This window comes from Primulina eburnea, chromosome 11, assembly GCF_022965805.1.
Source record: "Primulina eburnea isolate SZY01 chromosome 11, ASM2296580v1, whole genome shotgun sequence".
Lineage (NCBI taxonomy): Eukaryota > Viridiplantae > Streptophyta > Magnoliopsida > Lamiales > Gesneriaceae > Primulina > Primulina eburnea.
The window spans coordinates 41,067,970-41,080,248 of NC_133111.1; the positions used below are offsets into that span (position 1 = coordinate 41,067,970).

At 39.8% G+C, this 12,279-nt stretch overlaps 2 protein-coding genes and 1 long non-coding RNA gene across 5 annotated transcripts; 1 reads left to right on the top strand and 2 right to left on the bottom strand.

Annotated features, from left to right (window-relative positions):
- Nucleotides 1-56: 56 nt before the first annotated feature.
- Nucleotides 57-6,892, bottom strand: LOC140806115 (galactomannan galactosyltransferase 1-like). Its single transcript, XM_073162595.1, has 3 exons — nt 5,381-6,892; nt 4,743-4,754; nt 57-639 (listed from the first exon to the last, which is right to left on the bottom strand). The coding sequence occupies exons 1-3, from the start codon at nt 6,474-6,476 to the stop codon at nt 374-376; spliced, it is 1,374 nt and encodes a 457-aa protein (XP_073018696.1). The 5' UTR covers nt 6,477-6,892; the 3' UTR covers nt 57-373.
- A 1,412-nt stretch (nt 6,893-8,304) lies between these two features.
- Nucleotides 8,305-11,988, bottom strand: LOC140806116 (heptahelical transmembrane protein 4-like). Of its 3 annotated transcripts, XM_073162596.1 has the most exons (4): nt 11,700-11,975; nt 11,255-11,517; nt 9,520-9,835; nt 8,305-9,160 (listed from the first exon to the last, which is right to left on the bottom strand). In XM_073162596.1, exons 2-4 carry the CDS (start codon nt 11,512-11,514, stop codon nt 8,507-8,509), a joined length of 1,230 nt encoding a protein of 409 aa, XP_073018697.1. In that variant the 5' UTR covers nt 11,515-11,517; nt 11,700-11,975; the 3' UTR covers nt 8,305-8,506. The 3 variants fall into 3 exon arrangements, with proteins under 3 accessions (XP_073018697.1, XP_073018698.1, XP_073018699.1); XM_073162597.1 differs by lacking the exon at nt 9,520-9,835 and having other exon boundaries at nt 8,305-9,155; nt 11,700-11,988; XM_073162598.1 differs by lacking the exons at nt 9,520-9,835; nt 11,700-11,975 and having other exon boundaries at nt 11,255-11,452.
- On the top strand, nt 9,782-10,379 carry LOC140806117 (uncharacterized). The gene is made up of 2 exons (XR_012112451.1): nt 9,782-9,906; nt 10,083-10,379. It is a non-coding gene; the product is annotated as an uncharacterized lncRNA (long non-coding RNA).
- Nucleotides 11,989-12,279: the final 291 nt, after the last annotated feature.

Consider the following 12,279-nt stretch of genomic DNA (forward strand, 5'->3'; position numbering starts at 1 on the left):
GGAAGGCGCCATGCTAGCATAGAACTTGTCTGCGGAAGTGCGAGTGGATAATATGAATGTGATATTCACGTGAACGACGATGATATTTTAAGTTTTTTATTCCCCCAGGCCCACGGGTGGCCCACCCCCAACATTCACAATAGGGAACACCATCACTGACTCAAACCGTCAAACGTTTGGTTGGGAACTCTGATGAAAAGGTGCATCTCAACTTTGTGTATCTTCCAATCATGCAATACTTAATACAGTAGAGCACCAAAGGTTCCGATCATGAAAGGTTTAGTATGGAAAAAAAATTAAATAAAGAGGACATAGCGAGGTTTGCGGTAGTTCACTCTGAACTGGTAGATTTTCCAGCCAGATTAACACTAGCTCAAGCAGGGTAATCAAATGGCAGAGGATTCACCGCCGAGGGATCCAATAAATCCACATGCACGAACCCATAATTCCTGAGCACCTGATTATCTGCAAACAACATAGCTTTCTGCATTGCATCCACGCAAGTCTGCGCAGAATACATCTGGTTGAGATTCCCACTGCACGGCTGACACCCTGTGAAATGAGTGATAAACGGCCTTCTCCAGCTTCCTCTCCCATATCCAGCTCCCTTTAGATGCTCCTCCCACACAGTAGCATAGGCTTCGCCCACTTTCTCTGTGTTAAGTGAAGTCATCAAACTCAAGTGCACAATAAGCTACGTGTTACATATGCAGTAGATCACATACTCACCATCTAGAAGGCACTGGATTCTTCTTCTTGCTGTTGTAACAATATAACAAACTATATTCTTATTTTACCTTTTTATCCTAATGATTGTAGTATAAATTCTTTTGTATTGAGTCATTGTAAATGGGGGAGATTGGAATATAATTATACTGAGCTTTTCTTTCTTTCACCGTCTCTTTTATTTTGCTAACTGGTATCAGAGCTCGTATGGCGGAAGCCAGATCTCCTGGAGAATCAAGCTCACCCACAATGTCCAATCTCAGCCCCCAACCTCATGATCCTAAATCCCTCCAACCAAATCAACACAACCAAACTTACCGATGAGAATTTTCTTCTCTGGCAGCTTCAAGTATTGGCTGGAATTCGAGGCTTGGGTCTTGACATCTATATTGATCCTCAGTCAATCATCCCACCCAGCTCCATACCCGATGAAAATGGTACTGATATACCTAATCCTCTATACATCGCTTGGTCTAGGCAAGATCAACTCCTTTTTTCGTTCCTCCTGGCCTCCATGACCGAAGGAATTCAAAGTCAGATGATTGGGTGTTCCACGTCTGCTCAAATTTGGATCCGCGTTTCCACTTTATTTGCTAATCGCTCAAAGGCGAGAATGATGCAGTACCGCCTTCAACTGCAGACACTCAAGAAAGGTGGTCTCAGCATGAAGGATTATCTGGGTAAAATGAAGAGCTATGTTGATTCTCTTGCTGCTTGTGGGCATTATATATCCGATGATGATCAAGTCCTCTATATTCTGGGTGGCGTTGGAATGGAGTACGACTCGGTTGTTGTCCATGTGACCTCTCGAATTGAATCAATTTCGCCTTCGGAAGTTGGTGCTCTACTTCTGTCACACGAAGGCCGCATCGAATCATATACTGTCAATGTGGACGGCACTATACCTACAGCCAACATCTCCACTTTTTCTTCAGTCAAAAGTTATCCATCATCGTCATCTCCGAGCTCTTCATCCCGTGGCAGAGGTCGTGGCCGATTTGCTAGGGGTGGTCGACGAAGTTGGTCAAACACCAACAATCGTCCTATTTGCCAGATTTGTGGGTACTCTGGCCACATTGCAGAGAAATGCTATTATCGCTTTGACAAGGAATTCGTTTCACACCAACGAACTCCAGGCAATCACTCCTCAAACAATTATCGGAATCGGCCTGAAGCACCTCCATCTGCTGCAGTCGCTGTGGCAAATTCAGAGAGCTTAAATGATGACTGGTGGTTCCCAGATTCCGGCGCTTCTCATCATGTTACTAATGATCTTGCTAATCTCACTCTTGGAACTGAATATACCGGTGGAGGTAATGTTCTTATGGGGAATGGAACAGGTTTGCCGATCACTCATATTGGCTCTTCATCTTTTTTATCTCATGATTCGAACTGCACGTTATCTCTAAATCATATTCTTCGAGTCCCTCATATTTCTAAAAATTTGCTTAGCGTTAGCAAGTTTGCTCAAGACAATCATGTCTATTTTGAGTTTCATCCATCTTTTTGTGTTGTGAAGGACCTAGCGACGAGAAACACCCTCCTCAAAGGAACCTTACATGAAGGTCTGTATAAATTTTCCTTGGGCAAACCAGCACCTTCATCTACACACTCTGCCACATGCTTGCATACTCAAACTCTCCCAGCTGTTTCTCCCTTCAATCAAGTGAACCAGTGTCACAACTTAACTGCCGTAGCATCTTCAACACTCAACCAGTGGCATTATAGATTAGGCCATCCTATGATTTCCACTGTAAAACATGTTTTATCTGGTTGTAATATCTCTTTTTCCAAGAATGATAATGTTAGTTTCTGCTCATCTTGTGAACTAGGCAAGAGTCACCGTCTCCCATCTCCTTCCTCCTTAACATATTATGATAAACCACTTCAGTTAATATATTCTGATATATGGGGCCCTGCCCACACCATTTCAACTAATGGTTTCAAATATTATCTCAGTTTTGTGGATGCCTACAGTCGATACACCTGGATATATTTTCTCAAAGCAAAATCTGAGGTGTTTCAGATTTTTCATCAATTTAAGACGCATGTCGAACTACAACATGATACCAAAACAAAAATTCTTCAAACTGACTGGGGTGGAGAGTATCGACCACTGACTCCTTTCTTTCAAAAATATGGCATTCATCATCGTCTCTCTTGTCCACACACGTCACAACAAAATGGTGTGGTAGAAAGGAAGCATCGACATATCGTTGACGTTGGCCTTTCTCTACTAGCTCACGCTCACATGCCAATAAAATTTTGGGACGATGCCTTTTCCACTGCCGTTTTTCTCATTAATCGTCTCCCTAACTCTGCCATTCAAGGTACTGCTCCCCTCAAAAAATTATCTAACCTTGATCCCAATTATTCTCTTCTTCGTGTCTTTGGGTGCTTATGCTTTCCCTATCTTCGGGTTTACAATACACATAAACTTGAGTTTAGATCTAAACCATGTGTTTTTCTTGGCTACAGCAACAAACACAAAGGGTATAAATGCTTAAGTCACGATGGTCGTATTTACGTTTCTCGGCATGTAAAGTTTGATGAGTGTTCATTTCCTTTATCCAATACTCATTCTGAAACTTCACAACATGCATCCCCAAAGTCCTCTAATTTTTTCCTCCCAATCCTTCATGTCCCTTCTTCATCCCAACCACTGTCCCACTCACCCTCTCCAACTCTTGTGCCTCCCAGCAACACTTCCAATATTTCTATCCCTTCCACTGATGAGCAGCTTGTTCCACCCCCTACGAATGTTCACTCTATGGTCACTCGATCCAAAGCAGGTACTTACAAACCAAGGGTGTTTGCTTCTCAACTTGCGACCATTCATGAACCAGCCACTGCTCATGATGCCCTAGCACATCCAGCTTGGTGTGATGCTATGAAGGCTGAATATACTGCCCTGATCCAAAATAAGACTTGGGTTCTAGTTCCAGCACCAACTGATACACCAATCATTGGCTGCAAGTGGGTTTTCAAAATCAAAACACATCCAGATGGGACTGTGGCTCGATACAAAGCTCGTCTTGTTGCAAAAGGGTATTCTCAAACTGCAGGGCTGGATTACACCGAGACATTCAGTCCAGTTATAAAGCCTACCACAATTCGAGTTGTTCTTACCATTGCTCTCTCTTATGGCTGGTCTATTCAACAACTTGACGTCAACAATGCTTTCCTTAATGGTACTCTTAACGAGCTTATCTTTATGCAGCAGCCCCCTGGATTCGAACAACAATGCCATGGCAAACAACTTGTGTGTCAACTACACAAAGCAATCTACGGGCTCAAACAAGCACCCCGTGCTTGGTTTGATAAGCTGAAATTTGCTCTTATACATCTCGGCTTCCATCAATCCAAGGCTGATGCTTCTCTATTTGTTAAACATGATAAGCATTTGATTATCTATATCTTAGTTTATGTCGATGACATAATTATCACAGGTAATAATGCTGCTCAAGTCAAGGACCTCATCCATCAACTACATTCGAAGTTCTCCTTGAAACATTTGGGCAATCTCTCATTCTTTCTCGGTATTGAAGTATCAAGGTCCTCTCCAACTGGTTTATTCCTATCTCAATCCAAATACATACATGATCTGCTGAAACGAACAAATATGGACAAAGCAAATCCACTACCCACTCCAATGGTTTCTGGGTTAAAGCTTTCATCTAAAGATACAGAATGTTTCTCTGATGCAACCTTGTATCGTAGCACCATGGGTGCCCTCCAGTATCTCACCATCACAAGACCAGATATTGCATATAGTGTGAATAAAGCTTGTCAGTTCATGCAAAGTCCTTGTCTCTCTCACTGGAAGGCTGATAAACGAATTCTTCGATATCTCAATGGAACCTCAAACCATGGGATTCATCTTACAGCTGCTTCTCGGCTTTCTCTCCATGGCTTTTGTGATGCGGATTGGGCCAATGATCCAGATGACAGACGTTCCACCTCTGGATTCTGCTGGTTTTTAGGAAACTCCCCCATCACTTGGTGTTCCAAGAAACAACCAGTTGTTTCTCGATCGAGTACTGAAGCAGAATATCGTAGTCTCGCTAATGCAACTTCAGAATTACTTTGGCTTCAGTCTCTGCTCACCGAACTTCATGTTAACAGCCGTACTTCACCTATACTATGGTGTGACAATATCAGTACAATCTCGTTGAGTGCCAATCCTGTCTTACATTCTAAATCTAAGCACTTTGAGTTAGATCTCTTTTTTGTTCGAGAGAAAGTTCTGGCTAAGAAACTCGATGTTCAATTTGTTCCCTCCTCTGATCAAATTGCAGATGTCTTCACAAAACCGTTATCTTCTCCAAACTTTCAAAGGTTTCGATCCAAGCTCAGCATTATGGAAAAATCGATGCTGACCTTGCGGGGGGATGTTAAGTGAAGTCATCAAACTCAAGTGCACAATAAGCTACGTGTTACATATGCAGTAGATCACATACTCACCATCTAGAAGGCACTGGATTCTTCTTCTTGCTGTTGTAACAATATAACAAACTATATTCTTATTTTACCTTTTTATCCTTAATGATTGTAAGTATAAATTCTTTTGTATTGAGTCATTGTAAATGGGGAGATTGGAATATAATTATACTGAGCTTTTCTTTCTTTCACCGTCTCTTTTATTTTTGCTAACTCTCTGCGTGTCTCCTCCTCAACAATGGCGTCTCCTTCTCAATTTGTTTATACTTTTCTGTGATGTTCTCAAATGTGCCCATAATCTCCATCCAATACCCTTCGAAGTAATATTCATCCTCGACGTAGATTTTGTCACCCCATTTCTCTTTTTCTTTCAAGAGTAAGTAAACTAAGCCGGATTGATCATCGGATTCTCGAAAAATCTTGTCTTTGAAAAGGGTGCTCAGGGTTTCGCCCCATTTATCGTATTCAGGTGATTGTGGTCCCATGCTGGCCCAGACATCCATGAAATCCATCGACCATTGGCAATTTCTGATGAGGAACACGCCAGCGTTGATGCTTGTCCAGCTCTTCGTCTCGTAGATTAAACTGAGCCAGCCGTGGAGGACGAAGTTATGGTTCTTGTATCTTTCTAATGGGAGTTTGAAGTCCATGTCTGTTATGGCGGCATCGGAATCGACCCACCAGATCCATTCGGCTTGGGGATGGGCGAGCATTACTGCTTTGATGGTGGGGGTTTTGGCCCAGAAAGAGAACATTTTCTGCTGGAGCAGCACGTTGTTATAGAAAATGTCGATGCCGTGGCGCCTGCAGTAATCCACCTTGTTCTTGAAGAATTTCAGGAGTAAATAATCGCCGATAGGATTCTTACACGGAGTCGCTTGTGACCCGGTCACCATCAGAATCCGGTTCTCCACTCCGGCGGCAAACGTCGGATGCTGCTTCAGCCACTCTATTCTCTTCTTGTCCCAGTTCTTCACCGGCGGCGAGTCTATCGTATAGCTTAGTGTAGAATCATCGTAGAAGTTCTGATCCGGCGGATCATGGCGGAGGTTAGGCCCCGAAACATAATCGACGCAGCTCACTGAAGGGGCAGTGGTGGAGGTGTGTGAACCGTCTAACTCAGCAGAGAAAGCCGGAGTCTGCTTCGCATTCGGGCTGAAGAAAGACCACAATGCCCAGATGGTCAAGAAAGCCACCATAGAAGCGCCAACCATGAGAAAGGTATCGGAAAGAAACGAAACGGCCCTGCTCCGAGCATTATACTTGGCCATGTAGAAATTATGGAGCTGGGAGACCTCCGAGGACACCATTATAAACCAAGAAAACCCACTGAATTTTTAGCCCAATCCTCCCAAACACGCGTCGTCGCGGTGAATTCCGTCTGTTAGTGATGAAACTCAGCTTGCCACCACCTTGAATTCTGAATCAAGGCGTCACCATCCCCTGTATTCTACTAAAGATTTGTCGGAGCCTGTGTATATAGTCTACGAATAGTTTCCAAAACAGCTAAATGAATGTTGAAACAAGCGGTATTTTACTGCGAGTGACGAAAGGAACTTGGGGATAGAAAGCTGGTAATTGAAGGTTCTTTAATGGCGGTTGTTGCTTAGTCCATTACGAAGTACTGGAATTCAGATTTCAGTGTGCTGATGGACATTTTGCACCGGCACCTCAAGCTTTGATCGGCAGGAAGGAAATAAAGCAGAGCCAATTTGTTCCTGCTTCTTCGGATATTGCAGAGAGAATAGTTTACTAAATTTTCTATGTTCATATAAATTTTTTATAACCTAACAATGCAATGCATGCGTATTAAAATATTATGTTTTCACATAAAATTTTCTACTAACTTGATAAAAAAAATCTAGAATTTGATATATTTAAACGTTTGAAATAATAATAAATGTTAAAATAATCTTGGAATAAGTTAAAAAATATATGCATATGTCCTCCGTTAAAGTGAAAAAAATAGAATTACTAGTTTTTAAGCAAGTAGATTTCGAAATATAGAGATTTAGATGTAGTAATTCATTTACTGTAGAATTTGTAATTTTTATATGGAAAAAAGAAGTTTCCTTTTAAAAAAAAAAAAACCAAATACTTGAAGGATTATTTTAGATAAACCAAGTCTGATGATCAAAATAGTTATTAAATATCACCAATTCTTAATCAATAAATTCAAGAAATCGAAAAATGAACCTTCATATTCATATAATGCTACGCAACTTAAATGTGGCATTTAAAAGGGTGGCCAAATGATCAAATCATGACGGTTTCCATAATCTTAATTATGTTACATTGAAAAATACGGACATGAAATTGAAAATTGTTAACTTGTCAAATGTCACGTTAGTAATTGGACCAAAATAATCGAAAATTACATATTAATGTACATAGGGCCGGACTTTTTATAAGGACAATGAGGACATCGCTTCATGGTCCGATCCTTTAGGAGGTCTAACATATATATTTTGAATTGATGGCCTATTGAAATATTTTTTTTGGTCCAATATTAAATAAAAAGAATAATAATTTGAATATTTTTTTGTTTATAACTGATCAAATTCGATCTTTTCTTCAAGTTCGGTTTGAATAATTTTATTAATATTGAAAGACTTTGGGGTATTTGTTGAGTTTGGAGAAGTTAACGAGTTAATATTTAACAGGCTTAATGAAATATTGTATAGAGTTTCAACAATTTTTTAAGATGTTACAATATTTGAAAAAACAGAATGATTTATTCTCAAATACTTATATTTATTATAAGATTTTGTTAATCATCTTAATAACAGAGCTAATCAAAATTGAAGTTAATAGCACTTATCTTCGATCAATAATGTCACAATATAGCAGGTTTGAGGGTACGATTCATTCATTCACTATATTATTTTTCAGCAATCCCTTAGCTGCTCCCCTTTTATATCCCCGGTCTTTGACTTGAGCGGAGGAGCTACGACGGGACACCCTTTCCTGTTCCTTCTAACGGTCTTTTTCGTGATTTCATGCTTAGGACAACTCCAAGCCTGCGTCTGGATTAACGATACGTACTGAAATCATACCCTAAATTTTCAGTGAGTATCAGGTGTGAAAAACATTACTCCACCACATGACAGTCTAAGAATTGGAAGTTAGCACTCAATATACCAACAATTTTTATTTTTAAAAGACTTGAATTTTCCTATGGTACCAGTGGTACCGTACACGCGTGTTTCTGTTTCATGGTCTAATTCTGTCATATGCTCTTATAAATACACACGAAATTGAACTAACAAACTCATTTCCAGAATTTGCCTTACATAACACAAAATAATACAGCATTGTGAAAATGCAAACGGAACGAGCCTCAGCATCCTTCAAGATCGCGCCATCTGAGATAAACGAGCCCAGCACGATAATGTGTATAAGCTCCAGCCACAACCATTATATGGAAAAGTTGGTGACTGTGCCCAGCAATATCGAATATTCCAGGCATCCATCTCTCTGGCACTCTCGTTGCATAGATGAGCGCTCCAATCCCATAGAATGTGCCCGTCAAGACTTCATAGATTGTTGTATGGACTGCCTCAGGCTGGTTCCAGAACAAAATGAGCTTGTGTAGAATAGGTGCTGCACCTGATAAACTCATTCCAACGAACAGCATGGTTCGAAAGTTACGGTACTCAAGGCTTTGGAAAACCGGAAGAAGGGATACCAATATTGTACCGATACCCAGAACTGTGATAAATCCTATATACAGGTTGCAGAAGAGAGGATAGCACATGAATGAATAATAGACAAGGGAGTAAAAGGAGGTTGATATTAGGGCGGATATTCCTGCATAATCAAATCTAAGCATGATGTAGGATAAGCGCTCCGAGTGACAACAGAGCAAGTGGCATGCACTGCTTGCTAACAAGCAATACATTGCGCCACACATGAAGGCGAAGAACGGCCACCGAGTGATAGGCCTTGACATCAATGGTGCTACTATGTTTGCCACATCATCCTTCACGCTACTCTGCAAAAGATTGAGTGATTGAACATGTTTTTACGTTTTCTCGAATTATAGGGTAAGAATGAGTAATTTTAGTGCCAAACAAGTGAGACCTTGCGTGATGGCTTCAAATAACTACACTTAGTATTTATGAAAACGTTTAATCCAAATCAAAGAAATTCGTACTATATCCATATAAAACTATAACCAAATCCTTGACACAAACTAATGTAGGACAGGGATATTAACTTCTGGTCTTTTGAACTTGAACCTAGGAAATTGTAAACATTGATTTCAAATATTCCCACCCTATTTCGCAAAATGGAGAAAGAGTAAACCATCTGATGGAGAACAGTGAATTGGATAAAGGAACTGAGAAATACCAGAACACAAGTATCGGTGTGGTTACTGTGGGAAAGACGTTCTGGCAAACAGTTGCTGAGAAGTTCCATGATATGCCAATCAGCCAAGGATAGAATCAAGTCCATGGTATGCAAGGAAGTTTTCAACCCCTTTCGAATTCTTTGAAAATCAGACATGTGTGGCAAGTATTGGATACAAGTTGTAAGCTCCATTTGTAATTGGTGAAAATCAGCTTTTTTTAGCACGTTGGGTAAGTGATGTAGGTCCACAACCTTTGGAACCATCATAGCAGTATAAATGGTGAGGGAAAGGAATAAGAAGAACCCTATCAAGTGCCTGCAGATGATGAATCATGGATGCGAAGTTCAATATATATAAAAAAACCACGAAGATTATATATATATATGGTCATTGTAAAAATCGCCGTTGCATGAGAAACAGATGTGTAGAAATTCAACACACTGACTTCCGATAGGGTGACGTATCTTTTGCTTATGATTTTTACAATATTTAATCAAACTCATGCAAATTTTTTAAGCTTAACTTTTTAAGTAAGAGTTAATCCTTAATCAGTACTTGATAGAAAACAATGGCCACAGATCAAGTAACCTGTATAGCAGGTCTACCACTTATTACACCCTAAATACCCCACTAATCCTTTAGAACACACCTTGTATTCTTAGTCACCGTTGCTCTCTCTCAAATACTATTTGTCAGCACATATTTTTTAGATGAACCGTGCGAATGAACAATTTAATAGCTATTGCTTATCAAGTTGAAACTCAAATTCTTGATCTCAAACAGGGTGCATCAAACCATGCATAATCAATTTCCTAACTAAGTGTTAGTTTTTTTTTTGGAAAAAAAACAGAAAAAACAGTCATGCTCCAGTACTCGATGTCGAGACTATAACATGAAAACCTAACAAGTCTAGCATTGAAGTGCACGTGGTCACACCAACGGCGTTAGTTCTTGAAGGATCATTGAATTGTGTAGGAAAATAGATTGTGGTCACACCAAGACTCATGGCTCTTAAATACTGTGTCATCTTTGAGCTACCCACAAACTCTTAACAATTCCTGAACTTTTGTTTACTTCACCCATTGGTGAAAATACTCACAACCACACAATCATGACAACTATTTCACCTTCAGTTGCCCCAATTTAGAAGAAAAAAGTATCATAATCCAAATATTACTCTAAATCCATAATATGTTTTCCTTTCTATTCCTTCCATTAAAATCTCCTGAACAATCGAAGTTTTTAAAATTCCTTTCCATTCTTTTCGTTTCCAAATCCCAACTCCCAAACCAAGCTTTATTGGCTGCTGGAGGACATGGGCTCTTGTGTGGTCATTTGTGACCAGTTGTTACATCCTCTCGTACTTGTTTCCGAGCAATTTTCCAAATACCTACAATAATATAGCTACCCTGTCACTCTCTCACCACTTCTTCACAGCTGTAAAATGGCCATAATCAAGCATACAGTATGGAAAAAATAGCAGGAGAAAGAAGAAAACTGAGTGTCGATAGTCATAAACTCCAATACTTTTTCCTTGAGTCCAAATAACCTGGAGTGCATCCCCGAAATACAAATCTTATTACGTGTTAGGCGAAAAAAGAGAGATAAAATTCGAAATGTCAACAAAAATTGCATCTTTACGCAACCAAATCACCAAATCACAAAACAAAGTCACGCTTTTCCACGGGAACAAAGATTAGTGAATGTGATCAAAAGCACAAAAGAAATGCTTACGTCCAAACATTGAGGGTCTCATTGTGGATGGTAAAAACACTGAGTAAGGCCTGCTTCAATGGCCATTCGGACCTGTAATGGCCCAGAATATACTCGTTGTCTTTCAAATACCCAGGCAAAGAATGGTACTCCACCAACTGGTACTTCACTTTCTTCCACAATCTTTTTCCTTTCCCTTCTTTTGATAAAGAAGACATCATCTCATTATCATTTGATTCACAGCAAGATTTCAATTCACGATCACTTCGGTTCTTATCCATTCTCTGATTAACCCACCAATCATCATACACAATGTAAGCATAAAGTCACAAAATCACCATAAATTTTACACCAAGAAATGATTTTTAAATCTTAACTCCAAATGGGCAATCAAGAAATTCACCCCTTTTTTCATGCATGCGTTTGCCCATAATGTGTATACAAACATGCTGTGACAGAGAAATACCTGAACAGAATAAGCACTCCGCTGCAGGGAAACGAGCAAGAAATGTGATTATTGAAATGCAGAAAAGACCATATAAATTTATAATAACATTTCTTGGTCTTCTCAGCGGATCTAACAAGAATTGGAGGCCATTTATGAGCCAACAAAACAAGGGAGAGATGTAGATCAGGGCCTACTCAAGCCGTCATTAATGTGTAACAAGAAGCAATCTAGTGGACAATATTGCTTATTGCTGTATTTCTTTTTCTTTCTTTCACATTCAAGAAAAAATTAAACAACTCATCGATTGAAAAGATGGAAAGACGAAGAAAAAGAGATGTCTTGGGTCGACGCGGAGATGTTGAGTTGAACCATTTTTCTCTCTCTTTTTTTTTTTTTGCAATTTACGAATTTGGCGCTATGATTTATGCGTGACTTGGAACTGTAATCTTGTTCTTTGAGAGCAGGATTCACCGAGTGTTTTCTTTTGTGGCAAGAATTATTCTCTCACTTGGTCCAAACAAGATTCCTAAAAAAGGCTCGAAGTGTCCATCTGACACAATATTCCCAGATTTGGAACACCGGTTGTGTTAAATTTCAA